The sequence below is a fragment of the Leuciscus leuciscus genome, assembly GCF_965113295.1.
Source record: "Leuciscus leuciscus genome assembly, chromosome: 13".
NCBI classification, from domain to species: domain Eukaryota; kingdom Metazoa; phylum Chordata; class Actinopteri; order Cypriniformes; family Leuciscidae; genus Leuciscus; species Leuciscus leuciscus.
Window position 1 is genome coordinate 18280425 of NC_138737.1, and position 27539 is coordinate 18307963.

Here is a 27539-nt window from a genome sequence, read left to right on the forward strand (position 1 = left end):
AGAATCCTAGCGGCAGCGTTCTGTATGAGCTGCAACTGTCTTATGGTCTTTTTGGGAAGGCCAGCGAGGAGTCCATTACAATAATCCACCTTGCTGGTGATGAAAGCATGTACAAGTTTCTCTAAGTCTTGACTGGAAACAAAGCATCTAATTCTTGCAATATTTTTCAGATGATAGTATGCTGATTTAGTTATTGTTTTGACATGACTACTGAAACTGAGGTCTGACTCTAGAGTCACACCAACATTCCTGACTTAATTTTTTGTTGTTTGATCCCTGGAGTGAAGGTATGCATTCACCTTGAGAACGTCATCTTTGTTTCCAAATGCAATGACCGTTTTGTCTTTGTTTAACTGAAGAAAGTTTTGGCACATCCAACTGTTTACTTCATCAATGCATTGGCACAGGGAGTCAATGGGGCTGTAATCGTTAGGCGATAGGGCTAAGTAGAGCTGTGTGTCGTCTGCATAGCTGAGGTAAGCAATTTGGTTCTTCCTCATTATTTGGCTCAGTGGGAGCATATACAGCATATACAATAGAATGAACAGTGAAAGTTACAGAAGCTCATACAATACATTTTAGCAGGCTTAAAGGGATACTTCACCTCTGGAAAGATGAATGTGTATTTAAAATAGCTAATTTATGTAGAAGAAATGTGAAATTATTTTTGAATATGGATTTTTCTAGACTGAGAAAAGCCAGAAAATGTATTTTTGGCTTATGTGGATGAAAGACAACAACTCCCAGAATGCACTTGCTTTGCTGCCCTAGGAGGCCACTCCCAAGCCACGCCTACCGGTTAGAGAGCGCAGTTGAAAACAAGAAGGCTAGGCTACTAGTGAGACTAGGCTTCGAGATCGCCCAAAATTCATCTTTTGCGTTCTACAGTCGCCATTCATTATATTTACTGTGGTGAGCAGGACGAGGCTGAAGGGCGCGGGAGAACGGCGCGAGGCCGGTGGCGTGATTACTGAGACGCACCAGTCTCGTATCTTTCACGGAGGAGCGGGAATTTTCTTAGCAATGTTAAAACGCACATCGACCGATCACTTGTTTAGCGTTCATGTAAACACTACATTCAGATTCACCAATCGGAATGAATTCAGTTAGATTGAAACAAAAGGTGTGCATGTAAACAATGAATGGCGACTGCAGAAAGCAAAAGCCGAATCCCGGACATTTTGGACGATCTCGACGGCCGGACATGTCCGGGAAAAAGAGTATGGTAACCCCTAATACTCAGCTTTCTCCTACTACTCAGCTTTGTCCACAGAACAAGAGCCTGCTAGCTTAGCTTCCAAAGAAAGACGGCTGACACTGTGTACATTCTGTGAGTGAGATCCCACCCTCTATGGGCGGGTTGAAAACATGCGGGACAGCCTATTGGCTGTAGTCTTTAGCCTCTGGCCAAAAAATCCTCCGATGACGCAAAATTACGATTTTTGCGTCATCGGAGAATTTTTTCCAGACAAAAAAATACATAAATCTCTCATCTCAGGGGGATATGAGGGTAGAAAGCACGGTAATTCGAAAATACTACAGGTTTTCTACTAATACAAAGCTTAATGCCAAATCCTGAAGTATCCCTTTAATTAAGCATGAAAATAACTGAAGGAAATATATAATATGATTTATACTAACTAATATGCCAACTAATATGATTTATATTCTTTTGGTTTCTCTACCCAATGCATTTAAAAAATACAAATGCATTGAAAATAAAGGTGTCTGTATCGGCGAGTACCAAAAATGAAAGTATCTGTATTGGACTCGTTCTGGAAAAAGTGGTATCGGTGCATCCCTAAAATTTATTCTAAATTTATGACAAAAATTTATGAGAAGAAACCACAAAATTTATGAGGTAAAACCACAAGTGAAACCACAAGCACGCGAAAAGCACTTACACCTTTGCAGCTTTATAATCGTGTTAAAAAGTTATATTTCATCTTATCACGACTATATTATATATTATTATATTATATATTTTTCCATCAACAACCCTGTTGATACCTTTAACATGTTACTCATGACTTAGAAATGGTGTGCTAACGGCCGGATGAAAACGCAAAATTTTCCAAATTGACAGAGTGTGTTAAAGATATAAAAGATTGGATGACGCGTAATTTTCTTTTATTAAATCCAGACAAGACAGAGGTAATACTTATCCGCCCCACAAAACCTCGCACAATACAACTTTAACATCATAGGATGTCCTGTTACTTTATCCTCTACAGTAAAAGACCTGGGTGTTATACTCGATTGTAACCTGTCTTTTGAAAATCATATTTCATATGTTACAAAAACAGCCTTTTTCCACCTTAGAAACATTGCTAAGCTACGTAATATGCTATCAGTTTCTGATGCAGAAAAGTTAGTTCATGCATTCATGACCTCGAGACTGGATTACTGTAATGCTTTATTAGCTGGGTGTCCTGCATCCTCAATAAACAAGCTACAGTTAGTCCAAAATGCCGTCGCTAGAGTTCTTACTAGATCAAGAAAATATGATCATATAACACCGATTTTATCATCACTGCATTGGTTACCTATAAAGTTCCGTATTAATTACAAGGTATTGCTACTGACTTATAAAGCCCTAAACGGCTTAGCTCCAGTCTATTTAACGGATCTTCTATCGCCCTATAATCCATCGCGCTCTTTAAGATCACTAAATTCAAGGCTTTTGGTCATACCTAGGATATCCAGAACCACCAAAGGAGGGAGAGCATTTTCACATTTGGCTCCAAAACTCTGGAATAGTCTTCCTGATACTGTTCGTTGCTCAGACTCGCTCTCCCAGTTTAAAACTAGATTAAAGTCGCATCTCTTCAGCCAGGCATTCATATAATCTTACAGTTCAAACTACAATCCGGCCTCTAGCTCATAAATGCCAGAGGAGAACTGGCCCCCGACTGAGCCTGGGTTCTCCCAAGGTTTTTTTTTTTTCTCCATTAGGTCACCTGATGGAGTTTTAGGACACCATTAGGTCACTTGATGGAGTTTTTCGGTTCCTTGCCACTGTTGCCTTTAATTTAATTTTATCAATCAATAAATTCCTCTTGAAACAAACTTTGTTGTATTATTTTAATTTAATACTGTGAAGCTGCTTTGATACAATCTGTATTGTGAAAAGCGCTATACAAATATACTTGACTTGACTTGACTTAACTTAACTTGTTTTGACTTAGTTATTGGCCACTGTACATTATCTGGTTACAGACTGGTGTTATTCTAAGTTGAAAGAGATGCCGCAGCCCTGCAGAAGTGTTACGTGGATACTTGTACAACAGTTAGTTCCTGTCTTCGAATTTGATTGTCCGAGGAGCATTTTGAGAGTGCTGATGTATAGATATAGTGTATATACATATATGCTTGTCTGTGCTTGTGCGTTCCAAAAAAAACTGTAAATCTGTGTTTAGTGTATTGTTACTCAAGTAGGGAGTCATTGAATCATTAATTCAACCAATTCGTTTAACAACATTGATTCACTCAGGATTTTAACGATCTGAAACGCAAGTATCAAACACGAAACGCAAGTAACTTTGTGGGCGGATCTCTGGCGCTGTTGGTATTATACCTGTTGGGTGCTGTTGATAAATTACTCTTGCGCCCGAAGCAAATCTAAAATGGGTTGGTCTGAAGTAGCTACATTACTCATAGGTGTGGTTTGGGCGTAACGTGAAATAAACCAATCAGAGCGTCATCTCACACGCCACATTATGGCCAAGCATGCGCCCTTAAAATAGCATCTGAGGACTAGGTTTTTCCTGGTCTGTTGCGGAATTGTTTTCTGGAACTGCAAAATAGCACCGGGAACGTTTGCGCCGGAAACACGCCTCCTCTTTTCGCTAGACCGCCCCCAGGAGCGCAAGTTCATTCCCTAATTTACCAACGTGCGTCTGTCGAGGGAAAAGTCCGCTGTGCGCGGGTGCAAAATAGGAATGATACATGCATCGGTGTACAAAGTCAATTGCGCTGAGTGCAAGATAGGGCCCTACATCTGAAATCGCATTCTCTCTGATGTCTTTTGAATAAGTAATTCACAACTGCTAAAAATGCATGTTCTATAGTATGAATGTGTATAGTATGAATGTAATCCGGACATTCTGCATTCATCATGTCATTCTAACGTGTAAATGGCAGCTGCATCACTTCACTGCCATTCACAATTCCTCACCCATGGTAGTAGGTCATTTAGGTACTTTTTGCCTACTGTTTGAATGCTGTGAATTCACTTCACTTTTCACATCCTGTTTTTTGCCTACTACTAGAGACTTAGTTCTATGCAGCCTGTTTTTGAGTAAATCAGATAATCATTCATTTTAACAATTTTCTCAAGTAAATTAATTCAAGAACAAAACACTGCTGTATGTTGCTTGGAAATACACAATGGTTTATTTTGATTTGATTTAATCTTTTTTCATTCATACGCATATATATTCAAGTAACTGACAACTCTGTCTAAAATGTAAGTGACTCACTATTAACTTGTGTTGACTGTTGAGTAATGTCACTTATGTTTTTGTGGTTTTTATGAAATGTTGGAATCAGTTCATTTTACCTCAGTAAATTCTAAGCACATACACTAGGGCCTTGATAACTTCTCTTAAAACTAGTCTCTAAACACACACAAAAAAAGCCTTTGCCACTAATCTGGCGGGAGAAAAAGTGAAAATGACACATTAGAAGAGTTAATGAGAACATGGCATGACACAGTATGCATCTAATTGCAACCTTTCTCGGTCCAGTGAACGAGTCGTGACATGAAGAGTCTGTGCTCCCTGTTGATCGAATTAACCTAGAAAATATACTTGAACTTATAAAATGTCTCTAACTTTCATCAAACATTTCCCCCTCATGTTTCACCTGAAAGCCTTTGGTTTTAACGGTATTAAAAATGTCCAGATCTGCACTACTGCACTGATTGCCTTTAAAAATGGGATAGCTAGTCAACATTTTCATACCTCAGTGCCTTTCAAGTCTCAATAAGTCATGCTATTTGTTAATGAATGACAAAATCAGTTTTGAGTCACTGCTTCTGTAACTGTGCCAAGCCACCGCACACACCGAATTGAGGAGGTCTGAGAGTAAGACGTTTCATATGTTTCTTGCAGTAAAAAGGAGTTTTGTGTCCTTTGTCTCTGTATTCTTGCGTGTTCTGAATTTTAATGACCTGTTTGCTACAGAATGATCATTGGACACTGGATTTAGACCAGTTTAGGGAATAAGTGCTACTTTTCCAACAATAGTTCAACCTAAATTGGACATTGGTTTTCTGGAAATGTATATTTGTTTGTTTGCAGTTAGGCATTATCTGAAGGTGGTGTGCCTAGTGATTAACAATCAAGATTTGCAGCAGAAAGTTTGTAGATTCAAACCAACTTTTTTTCTTTTCTTTTTTGAAAGAATTATTACTTTTATTTAGAAAGGATGCATTAAATTATTCAAAAGTGACAGTAATGATATTTTCTGTTACAAATAAATTATATTTTTAAATAAATGTTCTTTTGAACTTTCTATTCATGAAAGAATCCTGAAAAACTGCTTCACATTATCCACAAAAATATTAAGCAGCATAACTTTTTTCAACATTTATAATAATCAAATCAGCATATTAGAATTATTTCTGAAGGATCATATGACACTGAAGACTGGCTGCTGAAAACTCAGCTTTGCCATCACAGGAATAAATTACATTTCAAAATATATTAAAATAAAAAACAGCTATTTAAATTGTAATACTATTTCACAAAATTACAGTTTTATGCAGCCTTGGCGAACCTATGAGACACATTAAGAAAAAATCGTACCGACCCCAAACTTTTGAACGGTGCAGGACCCTAGGTTTCCCAGCCAGGTTGAATTGAGCCAATCAACTTGAGCTGTAAATGCCATATGGTTACTCACTCAAGACAATGAATCCTGTGAATGATTCATTTGTAAGACATCGTGAATTCGTAATGTTACCGATGTTCACCAAGTACTGTGCACACAGTCTCACCTCTAGTGACTGTCCTGATCTGTGACGTCAATAGTAGCAAATAAGGAAAAGTATGTTTCACTATTTATTTGACATAGATACCTTTGAATGGCCGTCAATATCGAATAATACTTTTTACAGTCATGCTGGGTAACCTCTACTAGAAGATGTTTTTGAATAAAGTGATAATAAAATAAATTAGTTGTGTATATGCACCGAATTGGTTGAATATATAGGCTATTGCAGAAGGACATATTTAGCTATAGTTTTCAATCTTCTGTATGTTTCAAACAGGGTGGATGACTTTGGCCTGGGCCTGCTCCTTCGGACCAAACAGATCAAGCGTATGATCTCATCATATGTGGGGGAGAATGTGGAGTTTGAAAGGCAGTATCTCTGTGGCGAGCTGGAGGTGGAGTTGACCCCACAGGTGAGACCATCCTTTACCCATAACTTCAGAATAAACACTTTACCTTTATTTTCAATGGCTTATTGCCCAGTATATGTATGCTAAAGATTTTATAGTACCATTCTTCCATAAAGTATCCAATCAGGAAGGTTTTGTTTACCCATTGTACTGTGTTGACGGCAGGGCACGCTAGCGGAGCGGATCAGGGCCGGTGGCGCAGGTGTGCCTGCCTTCTTCACTGCCACAGGCTATGGCACACTCATCCAAGAGGGAGGCTCTCCTATCAAATACAACAAGGACGGCACCATTGCCATCGCTAGTGAACCCAGAGAGGTCAGTTGTCGCTTATCTTCCAGTTTTACTGAATGATGCAGTCATACAGCTCATGTCTCAGATGAGGTAATGATCTGTAAAAATAGACATAGGATCTATTATGTTCTGCCGCTGTCATGTTTCAGGTGCGTGAATTTAATGGCCGGCACTTCATCATGGAAAAAGCCATCACGGGTGACTTTGCGCTGATCAAAGCCTGGAAAGCGGATAGGGCAGGAAATGTCATCTTCAGGTACAAATGCTTGTTCTTCTGAGGGTGTTCAGCTCTACTGTAGACGGACTAACCCAACATTATCACATGTTTACTGGTGTGGTTGGTGTTTTGCCCAAATCTGAAAATAGCTCCTTTCTCTCACCTTACTGTTTCCATTTAGCACACACCCACACTGAAGGCAAGGCCACATGAGACACTTTTAGAAACAGTACCTTATTTTAGAGAAAATTTTAAACACAGTAGACAAGGCAAACTGTTAAAATAGCTGTAATTTCAAACCCAGTCTTTTTCATTCATTATACAACCCACATAAGATAATGACATAAAATAGTGGTAAAAAAGAAGAAAAAAAGAAAATAGTACAATCATTTTTAAAATATTAGTTTTAAATGCACTACCATGCAGAGATTTAGGGTCAGTAAGATTTTTAAAAGTGTCTTATGTACATTCAATATATTTACTGAAATATTATACATATTATTGCTATTATTACCAATAATAGTATTACTGTAATATCAGTATTGTTACTCTTTGAAATATCTATTTTCTATTTTAATATATTTTAAAATGTAATGTATTCTTAAATGTATTCATTTTCAGCATCATTACTCCAGTCTTCAGTGTCACATGATCCTTCAGAAATCATTCTGATATGCTGGTTTGGTGCTCAAGAAACATTTCTTATTATTATTATCAATGCTAAAAACTACGGAGGCCCTAAAGGGACATGGTGGTGGAAAAAATCTGAGATGGGAGGGAAAATAATAAGTCAATGCTTTTGCGTTCCCTCGCAAAAACGTTTGCATTCCCCCCAAAAAACTTTGCATTCGCTCGCAAAACCTTTTGAGCTCTTGCAAGCGAACACAAAGGTTCTCGAAAAACATTTTTGAATGAACGCAAAAGTATTGACAAATAATTTTTCCTCCATCTCATACAATATATAATTTTTCCTTCACCATGTCCGTTTAGTGGCTCTGTATTATACACAGTTAAAGCTGCTTGATGTTTTTGTGGAAACCGCCATGCCTTTTTTCATGATTCTTTGATGAATAGAAAGTAAAAAAAAAAAAAAAAAGGTATGCTACCATATAAAAGGGCTTATAAAAAGTCTTATAAAATAGCTGTGTATGGTAAAAATGGTGTTATATTTGATTTGAAAACAATAAAGATTTGAACAGAGAGGACATTATTATTGCTCATTTACATTTGCAACATTACATACATGTAAGTGTAGTATTTTGTTTTACCACAAGGGTGCACTGTTTCCTTTACCATAAAATTGTACACTTGTTCCGCTTTGGTTGATTTTTCTTAGGAAGATGGCACCAATATGGATGATGACTAAGTTGTTTTTGTTACACTTAATTTCAAAAGTCCACCATAGACATTCTATGAACTATAAGTAACTTTAAGTAACGACTACATGTCATCTAACTCTCAATAACTACATATCAACTAACTCTCGTTAGAGTATAAGTAGACTATTAGGGCTAATACATTTAGAATAAGTTGACATGTACTTGCAAAGTTACTTCTAGTCAGTAGAATGTCTGTTTTGGATCATGAAAATAAAGAGTTAGCAGATGTTAAGCAGAAAGTTTCTAATGACTGGTAGTTGACATGTAGTTACACAGTTACTTGTAGTTAGTAGAATCTCTGAAGTGGACTATTGAAATAAAGTGGTACCATTGTTTTTGTTAATTGTTCTGGGCTGATTTTCAATAGCTTGTCATTCTGGCTCATTTCCCCATATTCAATTATCAGTGGCTCGAAATTAGAGGAAAGAATATGCCACACATTGATACATACAGTTCCACCTCAGCTCTACATGTCTGAAGTTGGTTTTAAAAATTTGAATGCTTAGCATGTACTTTTTTTTTAACAGGAAAACAGCGCGAAACTTCAACCAGCCCATGTGCAAGGCAGCCAAGATCACAATTGTGGAGGTAGGTAAATACCATATTGTCAGGGATATGCAGTTGTTTAGTTTGGTTGAGACCTCATCGTTTTCTGTTTGCCAGTTTCTCCTTACTTTGTCTGTTACCATAGTCATTAATTGAGTTACCCAGGTGTTGTGTGTTACATTAACAAGCTCTGTGTTTATTTAAGCCCTCAGTTTATTTAGTTCTGTGTCATCTGCTTTATTTGGTTGTGGTTCCCCAGAGCCTCTCCTGTATACTTTTGTGAATTATTATATTAAAGACTTTTTGTGCGCTACGTTACTGCAGCCACGTGTGACACACATGACTTCTGCCCATGTGCTTCTGTCAGATCCTGTTTGGATGCATTATTACAGGTTTAAAAGCTTGTGCATGTATCATGTTGTCCATCCTATAAATTCAATTCCCCCCTCCTGCATTTCATTTCATCATTGTTTTTCACATAACCAAAATAAATAGTTGGTTTCATCTAGATCTTTGACGTTTTTTCCCCCCCATTCACTCCTTTTTCATTTCCTTTCTATCAAGAGCGCTTTTCAAACACTTGCCTGCATATCAAATATGCTTTTATCTAAGCCTTTGTTCAAAACGCGCAGCTACGAACAAAAGCCTTATCAAAAGGCATTTTCAGTCGCCATGAACAAACTCCATTAATTAATCTGATCTTCCATCAGCACTGTTCTTTCTCTCGCAACCTTGGTTCCAAATGGTTCACAATGTGAAACAATAACTCCTGAATTTGAACCATTTGAGGAGATATTTCTGTAACTAGTCTTCACACTTCACTATCTGTCTACCAATAGTACTATCATCAGGAAGGAAGACTTTTAGCCCACTCAGATTCTTTAATTGTCTTCTGCTACAATTGTGTCGGATGCTATCAGCGCATTAGAGCTTTTATTTGTCCGGTTTTCAATCTTTATTGTGGCTGCACAGCAATATGAGCAGTTATTAGCAGCCAGTATCCTCTGACAATACGGTTATTGCAGTCCCACTAAAGATAAGCTTATCAGTTCTCTGAACACACCGTAATGGTTAAAGACCTTTTCAATGTTTGTGCACCTGGTGATGAAAGCCATCCTGCTAGGAGAATGAGTCAGTTGGCTGAGTGCTGAGCAACAGTGTGTATCTTGCATTCTGCCTCTGTTTGACTGGTTAAGATGTTTTTTGTGGTGCCAACTCACTCCAAATAAAGATTGACTCACTGCCATCCCTGTTGTCTGGGGATGAGAAAAGAAAACAGTCATTTGGGTTACCACAGGTGTCGTGTCTGTCTCATCTGTTTTAAAAGGTTTACTGGAGGAGTCTATTTATATACACTACTGTTCGAAAGTTTGGGGTCATTAAGAAGAAAAAAAGAAGAAAATATGCTTTTATTCGGCAAGGACTCATTAAATTGATCCGAAGTGACAGTAAAGACATTTATAATGTTACAAAAGATTTCTATTTCAAATAAATGCTGCTCTTTTAAACACACTACTCTTTCTCATTGTTTCTAATAAAAAATCATGGAGAGAGAAAAAAAGCTCTCCAGAAAAATATTAGGCAGCACGATTGTTTTCAAAGAAATGTTACTTGAGCAGCAAATCAGCGTATTAGGATGATTTCTGAAGGATCATGTGACACGTAAGAAGTAATGATGCTGAAAATTCAGCTTTGCTATCACAGGAATAAATTACATTTTGAAATATATATATATATATTTTTTTAAATAAGAAAAAAAATACTTATTTTAAATTGTAATAATATGTCACAATATTACTGATTTTACTGTATTTTTGATCAAATAAATACAGCATAAGATACTTTTTTCAAAACATTTAACAATTATATGGTAGCATAGTTTGAGAATTGTTGGATATCCTATTTAGGGATGAAACCCACTACTGTTATTTTGAGACAGTAAACAGAACAAATAGCAGATGGATGTACATAATTATTTATGCATATTATTTATGACTCCATTCATCACAAAATCATCCTGTATTAGTTCTAAAATTGCAATTCAAATAGTTCTTGAATTGCACTTCAGGATGCGCAGTCATATATTTCGATTGCATTACATTGATTGCATTTTGCACTAGGGCTGTTTGATTTAACATGTTTATTTACAAAAATTATTAAAACAACAGTTATAATATATTATAACCCTGTTATGATTGTAATATATATTTTTAATTGTATATATGAACAATATTAATTTGCATTTGTAATAATAAAATAAAATACAGTTGGTACGAGTCAGGTTAATGTAATCAGCTACTACTGTTATATTAATATATTATAATCCTGTTATAATTCACATATTTAATTTTGTAAATTGTTTTTATTAAAAATAACTTTCATGCAATTAGAATCATATTGATTAGCATTAATTAAATACAGCTAATAGGAGCAAGCTGCTATTACAGGCAGCATTAACATTATTGATGTTCTTCTATGTCTTTTTAATGCTTTACATGTCTGCAAAAGTGTCGTTGAATTATATTAATTTAGGGCTTTTCTCAGCAAATATTTATATCAATTATCATTAATTAATAAACCATGTCATGTGATTAAAAATCAATTAAGTAGTCAATTGAAGACTATAGTAGTTTAATATAGTGGAAATATTGTGCAAATGCATTTTGAGAGCATAGTGGTTTTTGCAAGTACATCTCTTTTCCCAGACAGAATCATCCTGTTACCTGCATATGAAAATCATCCTTACAGTCCTTAATAAGCTTATTACGGAGTGCTTGGAGCCAGCTTAAACTCTGTCCCATGTTTTCAGCCCTTTACCTGTATCACCCTTCCCTTTTTTATGTGTGTTTTCATACGTTATTTGTCCGTGGAGTGCACTATATTTTATAGCTTCAGCATTTCCTTTACTTTCTGACATCTGATTTTCACTCCAAAGTAGCTGAGGCCATATTTAGCTGCTTGGAAGGGAAGACAGTGTTTTATGATCATCCAGTTATAATCTGCCCAAACGCAGCAGCCACGTTGAATTATTTCCTCTCAATTGGCTGGCTGATGAGGCTTGCCAATGGCTCAGCGTTTCGAGAGAAGCGTTCCTGTTGCCTGTCAGAGCCAGGCGCTGGAAATACTGATGTCACTAGAGGAAACAGCCACCTTATTTCCTCTTGTTATAAAACAGACCGCGTCCTAATTAACAGGATATCTGATAGCTGTGTGTCTGTAAAGCTGCCATTTTCCTAATGAATTAAAAAGAACTGATCATTCGCATTAACCAAAGGAAATGCAGATTAAGAAAAATAATAAAGCAGGCGAAATCAATTCGGCCAGCTGGTTGCCAGGCGACAGAAGCCTGCGCAGCAGATCCGTGGCATATTCCAGTTATCCTGTTATCGCAGGTACAATGAGGCCCAGAGCATTGTGGGATGCGAGGGCAGTTAGTTCAAACAAGGCCATATTTGCTAGTCACATTGGCTGTAAAGGTACCGATCTGTTCTTTTTCAAATTTTGTTGAAACGACAGGTTGCATGAAATGAGTTTTTTAGGATGGGGCTAATTGGTTATTGATGAAATTCGTCCTCAAAGGTATTATCTCTCCTCCTCCCTCTGTCCAATTTCTAAACGCTGATTATCCTTTTGGTTTGTTGCACATAAATTACCAGTGCAAGTGCGACAGCTGGGGCGTTGTGAGCGAGATCAGGGATATTGCTAAATGTGAAGCCAGTAGATCGTAGTGTTGATTTTTCCCCAGTCCTATTTCAAACAAATTACCTCCTAGTAGAATATTTGAGTAATTCTTTATGTAAAGATTTTCTGTTATTATTCAGCACATTTACTGGACAGGACCAGGGTGCGAATTACACAATGGGCTTCAAATGTATGCATACATATACTGTATGAGGGTGATGGTTTATGGGTAAAAAGATATATGTATATATACATATGTGCAAATACTGTATGATAATCAACTGTGTTTATATTGTAGATTGCTATGTTAGTTTATTTAAAGGCTGAATTCTGGTTTATCACAGCTCTTGGCATAGATTACAGCAATTTTATGAAAATGTGCTACATGTCGATAAATAACTTTAAAACGTACCTGTATCTTTAGAGGTCCCCTTCTCTTTAGTAGGTGCATATTACCCTTGAGGGCCACTTGAGTGAAGTGGTAATTTTATTTAGCCTCGGGTTGGCGGCCCCTCAAGGTGCATGGTGCTGATAGGGCTGGGTTTCCTCTAACATACTCATACTGAGAAAATTACAGTTATAAGACTGTAACTACTACACAAAATGCATCCTCAGTATATTCAAACATACCTTGTTTTGTGTTTATTAGAAAATGTCACTTTGTCAGCTTAGTCCTCCTGTTCATGCCTTCATTGGAATTTGGATTTGTCTCATCATGCTTGCTTTCACAAACCGAACTATTTTTTAAGATTACCGTTTATTCGTGTGCCGTCTGTTGCTTATGCTTGGCACTTGATATGAAGTGAGACGTGTAAAAATAAACACGTAATCATTTTTCGCTACCTGCCAGATTCAAAGCGAAATGTAGCATACACTCACTTCATGTTTCTGATCGAGACACACTAACTGTTTCATAACAGCATGTGCCCATCAGCTTCTGCAGATTTAACCGGCTTTGACAAGGCTCACAGTCCAAAAAAAGAACAAACCTTAAAAAAAAAGGTTCCTCTGTATCCCTCAAGGATTTTGTATCCCTTTTTTCCTTCTTTCTATGTGACATCAAGCTTATTTCCATTGAAGACTAAACGCTAGATAATATAAACAAATTCATATTATTAATATTAAAGGGTTAGTTCACCCAAAAATTATTTACTCCCCCTTAAGCCATCCTAGGTGTATATGACTTTCTTCTTTCAGCCAAACAAAATCGGAGTTATTTTTAAAGGGGTCATATAATGCCATTTTTGTACAAGCTAATATGATTTTTTAGGGTCTAAATTAAAAGTTTGTAATATACTTTAATTAAAAATTCTCATTAGTATTGTAAGAAAACACTCATTTTACCTGGTCAAAAACAGCTCTGTTTTCAGCACGCCGTTTAAGTGCATGTGTCTTTAAATGATAATGAGCTTTGCTCACCCCGCCCCTCTTCTCTGTGCCTACACCGTTTTGTTCATTATAAACGTAGGATTATGAACTAAATTTAGAAACGTCGTACATAGAAAACATGCCGTAATGTACCTGAGTGTAAAAGTAGCCGCATTCATCGTGAAGCGTGCAGCAAGCGATTTGTAAAGATTAATATAAAGATTAATATAAAGGTTAATAAAACGTTACACTCACTTCTTCTTCTGGAGGTTCAGCAGGAACAGGAATAGTTGGTACCGATCAGGAGCAGCTTCTTAGCAAAACCAGCTTTATACTGACCCTCGTTTATAAAGCAGTCTGTGAAATGATTCGCGCAAACATGAAAGCATTGACGTTGATCGTGGGGAATATTCCCTTCGAAAACAAACTCAGCCACTGCGTCTTCAGTGGTTCGGATTTAGGAACATCAGCATGACTGCTGTGTTCGTTATTACACCCAAGAACAGAACATCACAATCACTTAGACGCCATTCTGCTCATAGACAGTGCTCCAGCATGACGCTCGGACTATGATGATTGACAGCTCGCTCACGAGCGAGGGCGGGACTGCTGTCAATCAAAAATCGTGATTTGAGAGATTGGAAAACATATAAGGAGATTTAAAAAAAAACACGGGATGGATTTTTATCATTTTATGATGGTTGTGTACAGGCACTGCCAACACACATTTCAGTACAATCAACTTGTAAAAGTGCATGTACCATTATATGACCCCTTTAAAAATATCCTGGCTCTTCCAAGCTTTATAATGGGAGTGAATAGTAACTGAGTTTTTGAAGCCCAAAAAATTTCATCCATCATAAAAGTAATCCATACGGCTCCAGGGGGTTAATAAAGGCCTTTTTTGTAAGAAAAATATCCATAAATATAACTTTATAAACTGTAATCACTAGATTCCGGTAACGTCTGTCTGCGCGTTCAAGAGAGAGTCGAGTTCCGGCGTATGACGTAGGATGTTGGAGTAGCGTAAGCTTATGTGTGAGTAGACGCCTCTAGTGGGCAACAAACTCAAGCTCCTGCGACATTTCTTTTGAAAAATTCTTGTTTTGTTTTGCTCTATCCTCTGCGTTTCCGCGCTTATCAATACGTCATGCGTTATTCTTCGACCGGAACTCGACTCACGTACGGCTGTTACCGGAAGAAAGTGATTATAGTTTATAAAGTTATAAATATGGATATTTTTCTTAGAAAATACATCACTTTGCTTCAGAAGGCCTTTATTAACCCCTGGAGCCGTATGGATTACTTTTATGTTGGATGGATGCGTATTTTTCGGCTTCAAAATCTCAGTTACTATTCACTCCCATTAAAAACCTGGAAGTGTTTGGCTGAAAGAAGAAAGTCATATACACCTTGGATGGCTTGAGAGTGAGTAAATTATGGAATAATTTTGGGTGAACTAACCCTTTAACTTAACAAATGTTAACATAATAATATAGTATGCAGCAATGCAAAGCACTATTCACCTCTCTTATGGTCACTTTAATGGATCAGTTCACCCCGAAATTGAAATTATTCTTTAAACGAATCATAATTTTAAGTAATAACAGCATACAGATTTGGACTGGTTTGAGGTTGAATAAATAATGGCAGATTTCATTTTTTTGGATGTATACTGTACCTTTAACCAATATGGTCTGTTTTGAATCCTACTTTATAAGGTAACTGTGTATCTGAAGGGTTAATGAGGCACCGAACTCTCCGAAAGTAACTCCTACAGATTTCATTTTGTGCTCCGCATTAAACCCTTAGGCCGTCTGGAAGCCTGAGCCCTTCAATCACTCTATGCCCTGCACAGCCCGGGCTAGTGATAAAACGGCAAATGCCACCAGCGGTAACCATGACAACAACACCGCTCAATCTAGGTTCATCGTTTTGCCCTCTCTAATGGTGCCGTATGTAGAGGACAGTCAGGACACAGTTGTAAAATAGACCAATTTCAGAAAATATGTATTTCCCTTTATGTACGATGCACAAGCATATTGGATCTGACAGCTGCAGTCACGCTGGTCTGTCGGATACTTGGAATGCCTGGCTTTTGTTGTCTGTTTGTGCACATCTGCAGGGCTTAAACGTGCTTTGGGCGTATCGATTTGGTTCTCGGCAAATTGTTTTCTCCCCTGCGCCCTCATTCTGAGTCTCAGATTTTTATTCAGTATTTTAAGAGCTTATTTTTGCTCCTTAAAGGAGTGCTAAGCCGCTCTCTTAGCTCTCAGCGGCGCTGCCTGTGAAACTGCGTGTGGGGCTTTGTGCTGTTATCACACACAACACCACAACAGGTACAACAGCGAAATTCAACATGGGAGGATGTGGAGGAAAACATGTTTTTGCAAAATGAGACATACTTGACAATTACTGATCACATAGTTCATCCAAAAATCAAAATTAAAATGATTTTCTCTGTTTTATCATATGAAACAAACAAAGTTTATAAGTTATCTTGTCCTTAATGACAGTGAAAGGTGTTCCCACACCAGGTTTGTTATTAATAATGGTAAATGCCATTGGTTCAATTGAGAGATCTGAATAGCAAAAATGTCCATTTAATCAAAAGTATGGAGTATTAGAAGCTCCATACTAGACGTGCCAGCTCAAATGTACTGTCAGGGTTTACTAAAGACACTACGTTCCTGTGTATCTTGTAATTGGTTACAAATGCAAAATTTTTATATGCAAATATTAAAATTGCAGAAATTAAATATTAATCACAAGTATGCTATTAGCTATTGTGTTTCTTGTAACTGGTTACAAGTGCCAAATTTGAATATATAAATATTATAATATACACAAATGAAATTTGAAATGAAATGCTTTTTGGAGTTTCTGGTGATTGCTCTTTTTATAATCATCACCAAAATCGTCAACAAAGGAAACATTCTGCTAGACATCTCCTTTTGAGGATAAATCCTGACTTGTATGAAAAACTGTCCCTTCAGCCAGTTTTATAAACTTCTTGACTTCAAGATTAGTGGTTTTGGAAAGTTTGTGAAAGTTTAAGTCTCGAGTAGCTGTCAGCACAATTCCCTTTGCTCATATCCTCTAGTCTCCTAAGAGAGATAGGTTTACATTTTCCCATTTGCAGGGCAAACCCTCCTCAATCAGGCTGCTTATGTGTGACAGGTTTATTGTTCCCTGAAGGGTCCTTAAAGCTGCCCATATCAATGCTGTGTGGAAAAGCAACTGAAAAGGCAATATCTATATCTCTGAATTCAGAATAAAAGCTTTTTCTTACATCTGACACAATGGAAGGCATTTTCAAAATTTTCAAGGGCAGTTTGACCTACAGTGTACGGTATGTTTGTCAGCTGTAATAGATTGCAGACAGAGAGATGATGATAGATGATGATACAGAGCAGTGAAGAAGTGTCTGACACTGAACTGTCATCTGGCCCAGTGTCCATTACCAGACTTATTTCATAAATTGTCTTGAAACAGTATGTGATTTTGAGTGTTCCTTGTTGGATGTGTGAAACTGCGCTATCGTTAAAAAGTTTTGGGTCTGGATTTTTTTTTTTAATGTTTTTGAAACTACTCTTATGCTTACCAAGGCTGCATTTATTTGATCCAAAATACAGTAAATCAGTAATATTGAGAATTATTATTACAATTTAAGTTTTCTAATATATTTTAAAATATAATTTATTCCTGTGATGGCAAAGCTGATTTTTTAGCATCATTACTCCAGTCTTCGGTGTCACATGATCCTTCAGAAATCATTCTAATATGATGATTTGCTACTCAAGAAACATTTCTTATTTGTATCAATGTTGAAAACAGTTGTCCTGCTTAATATTTTTGTGGAGACTGAGATACAATAGACACAATGATAAATAGAAAGTTAAAACCACTTGAACAGCTTTTTTTTTTTGCCCTACATGCTGTCAACATGCTAAAACTGTCTCTGAGCGGTTGCAGCACCCCCTTTAGCCATTGCACAAAAGATTGAAAGGTACTTGAAAATCTCGATAAACTTATCTACCCCACTAAACAACTAGACAGTTGTTAGATGGCTAGTCTACAGTTCTGCCAATTTGTATTACAAAGAAACATGAGATCTTAATCTCATTGTCACCTTCAGCTGGTCTATGTTCTGTCTTCAGGTAGAGGAGATTGTAGATGTGGGCACGTTTGCAGCAGAGGACATCCACATCCCCAGCGTCTACGTCCACAGGATCGTCAAGGGAGATCTCTACGAGAAACGGATCGAGGTGAGGTGGCGTGACTTGTCTGACTCGTTTCTATCAGTTTTCCTTTATCTATCTATCCTCTGTCATCTTTTTGCCATCCCTCTGTCTGACATTTTGCAGAGGCGTACAGTTAAGAAAGGCCAGGCTGAAAATCCCAAACCCAAAAAAGACTCTGATATTGTGAGAGAGAGGATTATTCGCAGAGCTGCGCTGGAGTTTGAGGACGGGATGTACGGTATGTACAGTGTTTCCGACCATGTCATCTACATTTATCGTTTTAAAGGGATACTCCACCGTTTTTTCATATTAAACTATGTTATTCCCTTAACTAAGACGAGTTGATACATACCGCTCTCGTCTCAGTGCGTGCACTCAATAGCGGAATAGCACTTGGAAGCACTTTGACTCTGCGCAGTAAAAAGTCACTCCTGAAAAATCCTCTCCCTCTCACTTCTGTCATTAGAATCAACGTGACTTTTTACTGCGCAGAGTCGAAGTGCTCCCAACTTCAAGTGCTATTCCGACATACATTATAGTTATCCTTTTTACCCACTTAGAAAATTGCCACGTTTTATTTTGTGTCACCATACTTGGTTGTGTAACTACTCGTGTAACTGTATTTAAATAGGGAAAACATGAAGGTGTTTGGTCGCTTCTAACTTCATCTCTGTTTGGTCCCTAATGAATGAACTGGGCTAAGCTAAGTGCTATCAAAGTGTCGCCGCACGCCAGAGCGATTGAGTGCATGCACTGAGACGAGAGAGGTATGTATCAACTCGTCTTAGTTAAGGGAATAACATAGTTTAATATGAAAAAACGGTGGAGTGTTCCTTTAATCTCACTGGACCATTGTTTTATCCTTTTAAAGAGATAGTTCACCCAAAGATGAAAATTCTGTCATCATTTACTCACCCTCACATTGATCAAAACCTGTATAGAGTGCATTAGCGCCCACCCCCACAAGTATTTTTTCCATAAATTTTTCCTATAGGGATATTAAAAAAGGTTTTCACTAAAGAGTTATAAGCCGTAAACCAAGCGAACCAGCTATGATGGGAATCACAACACTACAAACTTTGATTTGAAGCAAAAAGTTTTTGAAAATCAGACAAAAAGACAGAAGTACAAGACTGTGTACTTAACGGTTTTAGTGAGGGAAAGAAAACTACAATTCAATGAAGAATTGAGTGGTGCAGGTATGACGTCACTTTGTAGGCCAACTGGCAGTCAGCATCACGCTGGTTTCCTCGACAAAAACCCAATAGGATATTTCCATAGTTTTTTGGATTATCGCAAAAAACAAGCTCTGTGATCAACAAAAGTTTCTGATACTAATTTGTCCAAGATAATTATCACAGATGAACAACTTTTATGAATTTACAGTACACCCGGAAATTATTCACAGCGCTTTACTTTTTCCACATTTTGTTATGTTACAGCCTTATTCCAAAATGAATTAAATTCATTATTTTCCTCAAAATTCTATCAAACAATACCCCATAATGACAACGTGAAAGAAGTTTGTTTGAAATCTTTGCAAATGTATTAAAAATAAATACATAAGTATTTACAGCCTTTGCTCAATACTTTGTTGAAGCACCTTCGGCACCAATTACAGCCTTAAGTCTTTTTGAGTATGATGCACCAAGCTTGGCACACCTATTTTTGGGCAGTTTCTCCCATTCTCCTTTGCAGAACCTCTCAAGCTCCATCATGTTGGATGGGGAGTGTCGGTTCACAGCCATTTTCAGATCTCTCCAGAGATGATCAATCGGGTTCAAGTCTGGGCTCTGGCTGGGCCACTCAAGGACATTCACAGAGTTGTCCCGTAGCCACTCCTTTGTTATCTTGGCTATGATCCTGTTGGAAGATGAACTGTCGTCCCAGTCTGAGGTCCAGAGCGCTCTGGAGCAGGTTTTCATCTAGGACATCTCTGTACATTGCTGCATTCATCTTTCCCTCGATCCTGACTAGTCTCCCAGTTCTTGCCACTGATGAACATCCCCACAGCATGATGCTGCCACCACATTGATTCACTGTAGGGATGGTATTGGCCTTGACGCTCTCCATTCAGGCCAAAGAGTTCAATCTTTGTTTCTCATGGTCTGAGAGTCCTTCAGGTGCCTTTTGGCAAACTCCAGAGGGGCTGTCATGTGCCTTTTACTGAGGAGTGGCTTCCATCTGGCCACTCTACCATACAGGCCTGATTGGTGGAGTGCTGCAGAGATGGTTCCCGATGGACCATCGGGTTATTGGTCACCTCCCTGACTAAGGCCCTTCTCCCCGATTGCTTGGTTTGGCCGGGCAGCCAGCTTTAGGAAGCTGGTTTGGTGGTTCCAAACTTCTTCCATTTACGGATGATGGAGGCCACTCTGCTCATTGGGACCTTCAATGCTGCAGACATTTTTCTGTACCCTTCCCTAGATCTGTGCCTCGATACAATCCTGTTTATGCACAGCTGCACTACTTCCTGAACTTCAGCCAGCTCTTTGTTTCCTGTCTGTCATTATTGGACAACCTGATTAATCCAGGTGTGCCTGACCTCAGTAACAATAATCAGACACACCTGGATTAATCAGTTTGTCCAATAATGGCAGACAGGAAACAAAGAGCTGGCTGAAGTTCAGGAAGTAGTGCAGCTGTGCATAAAGCCCATTCCTTGGACTTCATGGCATGATTTGTGCTCTGTCATGCACTGTTAACTGTGGGACCTTATATAGACAGGTGTGTGCCTTTCCAAATCATGTCCAATCAACTGGATTTACCACAAGTGGACTCCAATCAAGTTGTAGAAACATCTCAATCAGTGGTGATCAGTGGAAACAGGATGCACCTGAGGTCAATTTTGTGTCATGGCAAAGGCTTTGAATACTTATGTACATTTTTTTTACTTTTATTTTTTTTGAATACATTTTCAAAGTTGCTGTTGCACTACATTTTTTTTTTTTTTTTTTTACAAAAAAAAAAGGGAATTTTGAAGAATTTTACTGGCCTCTATTTGCCATGCAATTACAATGAATGAGGACTGAAGCTTTCAAAGTACCATAAAACCGATTCACACATCTTGTGTGCTATATTTCAAGTCTTTTGGAGCCATATTGTAGCTTTGTGTGAAAAACATACTGAAATTGGGTGAGCTTTTCTTTTAATTTTAACAGATTATTGGAAGCAACAATGGTTTTATTGTTTACTAAAATGAAATTTCCTGTGTGTCTCTCATGATAATCTTTTAATGCAGTTTGATAACCTTTTTAGCTAACCTGGGCATTGGGATCCCCATGCTGGCAAGTAATTTCATTAAACCAGATATTACCGTCCACCTGCAGAGTGAAAATGGCATTCTGGGGCTGGTAAGCTCTTCTTTGACAGATTTGTATTGAATTTGCTTAATGCAGTTAGAAACATTATTGAAAAACCATCTGTTATGATTTTAATTATTGTTAATGAGAGAAAAACACTCACTTAATGAGAGAGTTGTTTGAATCTAGTTGTTTTTAAGTGTACACTTTAATTGCATCTGTAGTTTTTATGAGAAAAATATTAATGGTAAGTATTACCATTATCCGATATACTGTTACGCTATCATATATAAAATGAAAAATAATGAGTGTAGACATAAAACCATTAGATCTGTGTAAATGTATTTTGTCTACATGAAGTAAGAGTTAAATTCTTGTCTCCATTTAACTATAAAGGTTGTTTGTTGTATATTTCTTTTTTAATATGAGCCAAGTGATTTTTGCACTCATCATAAAAGCATTAATGAGTACTTATTTTTTTAAAAATATAATTCAGGGCCCCTACCCAACAGTGGAAGAGGTTGATGCAGATCTTATCAATGCTGGTAATAATTATCCCTCACTTGCATTTTTGTAGACAGTTATACAGCATTAGCATTGCATAAATTGCCTTTTAATAACCTAATTTGTCCATTTGGAACACTTAATGAAAGCTCTTTCCATTTCACCCTTACCCTTTCAGGTAAAGAAACTGTCACAGTTCTTCCTGGAGCAGCCTATTTCTCTAGCGATGAATCCTTTGCCATGATCAGAGGGTAAGGACAAATCACATTTTAGTCTTCAATCATATATAAGGGCTTTTCTTTTTCTTTTCTTTTTTTTCAGTGTTTTGTAACCATTTCCACAAAACATTTTTCACAAGTTGACTTTATTTTCAGTTGGTTGGTCCTCCGACAGGCTGAGTACTTTGACCCAGATGATAAAACTTTTAAAGAAACCAGCTGTGGGTGGAAGAGCTCACTTAGACATTCCGATAAGAAATGAGACTTTCTGTGTTGAATGAAGTGGCGTGACTGTTTTGGGGCGTAAGGGCTTGATTTGCAGCTGGTAAAGGGTTGTTTTCTGAGTGTTAATCGTGAATGTGTGGAATGGAGCGGAGGCAGAATATACAATGAGTCGGCCGTGACGCTGACTGCGCCTTTGGGCACGTTGGCTGACATTTTCAGCTCTGTCAAAACAGGTGGCTACTTTAATTGGATGCTTCTTGTACTGCTCAGTAGGGTGAGACGGCCGGAAATAAGGTGCTTTGTCTCTCCCGGTGCCGTTCTGGCCTTCACGGAGAAACCTGCGGTGCTGTCAATAAAGCAATTGACTCTTGCTGGTCTTAAGTGCGGGAGTGTGTAATTCTGCATCCTGTGTATGTGAATATCAATTTCCTGACGACACCAAGTGTTCATGTGTTGATTTTCCCAGTGTACTGTATTAACACAAAGAGTCTGAGACCACTGAGAAAATACTTCTCTTTTTGTCTAATTTAATTAAAAATAATATAAAAGTTTGTTTATATTATTATTAAAATGAATAATTTGAAAGCAATGATATTGGCAGCATAACAACTTAAATTTTTTTTTTAATTTCAGGATGAGTTAAAGGGGTGGTTGATTATGATTTCACTTTTTTAACTTTAGTTAGTGTGTAATGTTGCTGTTAAAGCATAAACAACATCTGCAAAGTTACAATGCTCAAAGTTCAAAGCAAAGGGAGATATTTGCTTTTAAAGAAATCGCTTTTTAAGGACTGCAACAAACAGATGGTAGGGACTACACGACATTCCTCCAGGGTTAGGGACATCACCAACCGTAGAATTTACATAAACCCCGCCCTCTGAACATGATTTATAGATTATTAAGACAGAATATGCTAATCAATTACTAGAAGATAACTACACATAAGCTACATAAATTCATCAACTAACCATTCAGAAATGTCCTGTTGCATTCTACATGTTGTCACTTCTTCTTGAGTCTCTCCATCATTGTCTGAATCCGGTTTGAACATAAAAGGCAAAATGTTTTAGAAATTTTCAGTGCATGTCTGTCTGAGTGCAAGCTCTTAAAGCTCCGCCCTCTGTGCCATGAGCAGATGCTCATTTGCATTTAAAGGAACAGACACAAGACAGTGCGTTTTTGCTCACCCTCAAAAAATTACAATATATATATAAAAATATCTGTGCAGTATTTTTAGCTAAAACTTCACATACACACTCTGGGGACATCAAAGACTTATTTACATCTACTGAAAAGGGCATTATACCACCCCTTTAAATAAAAAATATGTATGTATATAAATGTATATACGTGTGTGTGTGTGTGTGTGTGTGTATATATATATGTATATGTACATGTGTATATATGTACAGTATATGTATATATGCATGTTTATTTGTTTGTTTCTTTATTCCAGCTATCTGTTTTAGTGTCAAGTGAAGTTTAAATTTATCTTTAATAATGCTGTTATTTGCATAACTGTATGTTAAGCATTAGTCCCATGTCGTTTAGAAAACTCCCCGTTGATGTTTTATGAGCCTTATCGATTTTTCCACAGGCAGCTAACGCCGCCCTCACACAAGCCTCAGAATTATTTCTGTGTTCGCCGTCTGTGAATCCAGCAGCGGTCGTATATTTAGGCCTTAATTGTCTGGTGCAATAGGGAGCACAGTGAATGGTCATGGGGTCTTTGCTGTACCCGGCACAAGGGGAGTCATGACAGCACATACATTAAGAATAGAGCACTTCCACCCACTTACAGTCTGTCTGTAGATTCATGGATAAGGCCATCACAATCCAGTGGTTTAGTGGTGCACTATTTCAAGCCAATAGGCTTGACTTTTCGACACACAGGTCCTTACTACTCAAATGATTTAGTCTTGTCTTTTAGGAAGTGTTGAGGTTTTTTTTTTTTTGGATGGCCTTTTGAAATTGACAATTTTGCCTAAATCAAGTGTGTATTGAGCATGAATTACTAGTTATAAAGGAAGTACTGAAGTTCACCCTAACATAAGCTATTTATTTCAATTGTTTGTCAGCAATGACCTAAGTAATAATCTTGCATTTGTTAAATCCATGACTGAACGACATGATCTCATAACCAAAACAGTGGCTTATTGTTCTTATTCTTATGAGGATGTCCCGGTTCTCAGTGTTTTATTGCAGACTTAACAGCTTTGAAACCAAATTATGTTGTTCCACATTCAAAAAAATATAATTTTATAATTCTATTATATTAATTAGTGAGACCAAACAGATTAGTTTAAGTGCCTAACTCTGCATCTGTCTAAATATTTAAGACCTGAGCACCGATGATGTGACGACCCTATTGGAATTGCTCCGTTAGGATTCCACGATACTCCTGAGTGAACGTGCAATCACGTTTACTGTTGTTTGTGAGTTTTCTTGCGAGAAATCCAGTCATTTCAATAGAAATCCGCGCAATGTGGAATTTTGCGTGTGAGATTTCCCCACTCAGATTTCGTGAAAGGTTCAGTTGGTCACTCGATTTTGCTGCGTTGACCAATGGAAAGCTGCTTCGTTTGACATTCTGTGCAGTGCTTCACATCACTTCTCTATTGACAACAGACAATGGGCCTTTTTTGCCAGTGAAATTTTGCTGAAATGTGACCGCACCTTAATTTTGGCATTGATGTCTTTTTTTGTTTCATCTAGGGGTCATATCAACTTGACCATGTTAGGAGCCATGCAGGTATCCAAATATGGAGATTTGGCCAACTGGATGATTCCGGCAAGTTCACAATTTCATTCACTTATTGGTACTATATGTCAGACTGACCAGGCAGAGTGAAGCTGAAATGTTACTTGCTTCAGTCCAGCCATTTGTGTCACACACACAAAACATTTTGACTACTGTTTTTTTGTAAGTACAATATGTTTGTAATTACATTTTCTTGTGTCGTATTATATAATAGAGATTTGTGTAAAAGGTAAAGGCTCATTCATAGTTTCATCACGCATACATTCATTGCTGAATTAAACCAAACTTCAAGACTATCATAGAACAGCGCCAATTCTTTCCCTTCTTTCCATCTGCATCTATTTTCCAGCCTCCTGCTGAAATTTTCTCGAGAGCTTTCCTTTTGTTTTATGGAAATCAATGAGCAGCTAATGACAGAACTCACAGCATGAAATCAGAAGTGATTTATGCAAAAGATGATGTTCTCTGAGAAGCATAAATACAGATTTATGGTCTCATTTTACAGCTTTTATCTTCTCCTTTCAAGCAGAAAAAAGTTGCCACTGAGGTAGAGTAGCACTTGTACAAACCCATGAAGAGTTGAAGTTATACTGTAACATTTGGGATAACAATTGCATAACAATTTTGGTCAGAATATTAGCTAGAACAAGATGCTTAGCTTTTTTGTACTTCAGGATCCAGATTTTACATTTAGATTTTACTTAGTGATGACCCACAAGGTACTGTTTTTAAAAATAAAAAATATATATTTGTAAATGTATTATTATTATTACTATTATTACTATTACTATTATTATACTTTCTGTAATATAATGTGTTTTCCTATAATGTGTATATAATATAAAAAATACAAACACACACACACACACACACACACACACACACATACATACAGTACTGTGCAAAAGTCTTAGGCATGTTAATATCCCCCCCCCCCGTTATTTATATCTTTTGCTCTAGTGTGTCAGTAGGAAATATCAGTTTACATTTCCAAACATTCTTTTTGCCATTTAATTGTAACTAAATCCAGAAGAACTGCGGGAACGTCTCCAAGATGCTTGAAGGAACCTTCCTGCAAAGCTACCTGAAAAACTATGCACAAGTGTACCTGGACAAAAGCCGTTTTAAACGCAAAGGGTCGTTACACCATATATTGATTTGAATTAGTTAATAGAAGTTAAATCATAAATAAATTCAATTTGTGATTTTATTTTTGAAAGCATTCTCACTTTACAGCATTTTAACACAAGTGCCAGTACTTTTCACAGGAAGTACTTCCTTTGCAGGAAGGTTTCTTCAAGCATCTTGGAGACGTTCCCGCAGTTCTTCTGGATTTAGTTTGTCTCAGTTTTTTCTGTTTCTTCATGTAATCACAGACGGACTCGATGATGGTGAGATCAGATCATCCTGGCTGTTGTTAGATTCCTTGTGCATACAGAAATCTCACTTGAGGGGGTATTAACATGCCTAAGACTTTTGCACAGTACTGTACATACATACATACATACATACATATATACATGCATGCATGCATACATACATGCATACATACATACATACATATATATATATATATAATATATTTTTGATCAAATAAATGCAGCCTTGTTGAGCATAAATGTATATATCTAGTGTGTGTATATTTATGTATTATGTATTTATTTAGGTTCTTTTTGGGACACAATCCACCAGTTGAGAACTACTTATTTGACCACTAAAAGAACCACAATAAATAAAACTAGTAAAACTCAACAATTGAATTACACAGTATACAGTGTGCGCTAACATAAGCTCCAGGTAATCAGACTCACTGGATGTCAAAGCAGTTTCCTTCCCATTATTAGTTTTACTTGCGTTCACATTGTTCAGTACTGCTCCTTACAGTCATCCAAGTATTGTCTGCATGTCTGTTAGCCTGCTATATCGGCCTGAATCCAAAGTCATTGCTTCCCTTTAGGTTATTAAAAGGGTTTCCAAGGCTTAATGAGAGTCAATGTTGGCTGTGGTTTTTTGGAGCCATTCTTCAGCTGGCTGTCGCCTGTGGCGCCTGGTCCTGCTCTCAGTTGAGGGGCTGTCGATACACAGCTGCCCTGCATACAGACATCTCTGCAGGGTTATTTATAGTTCTCCAGGGCCATCGCCCTGTCACTGACTGATGCCTCCCAGCCTCCTGGCCCTCTGCGCGTCTCGCTTATCGAGTTTGCTTGAAGGTTATTTCTCGCAAACTGGCACACATGGACCATGAGCTGCACTCTGCTTTCAGTGTTGTTTTCCCCCTCCCTGTCTCTTTTTTTTGTGTCCCTTGCTTTCTTTTAAGTCTCCTCACTTGCACTTTGATAAGGCCAAAATATGAAGCATACACTGATATAAAGAGATTACTCTCATGCAACATGTGC

The 27539-nt window shown here is 37.5% G+C and overlaps 1 protein-coding gene across 1 annotated transcript in view; it reads left to right on the top strand.

Moving 5' to 3' along the window:
• oxct1a (3-oxoacid CoA transferase 1a) overlaps positions 1–27539 on the top strand; it is a 53735-nt gene that overhangs the window by 4455 nt on the left and 21741 nt on the right. The window contains exons 4-13 of the mRNA XM_082187993.1: positions 6275–6410; positions 6573–6722; positions 6848–6954; positions 8822–8882; positions 18050–18157; positions 18257–18371; positions 21392–21486; positions 21932–21980; positions 22118–22190; positions 25098–25173. Of these exons, the coding sequence (XP_082044119.1) occupies positions 6275–6410; positions 6573–6722; positions 6848–6954; positions 8822–8882; positions 18050–18157; positions 18257–18371; positions 21392–21486; positions 21932–21980; positions 22118–22190; positions 25098–25173 (970 nt within the window). The remainder of the gene's footprint in view (positions 1–6274; positions 6411–6572; positions 6723–6847; positions 6955–8821; positions 8883–18049; positions 18158–18256; positions 18372–21391; positions 21487–21931; positions 21981–22117; positions 22191–25097; positions 25174–27539) is intronic.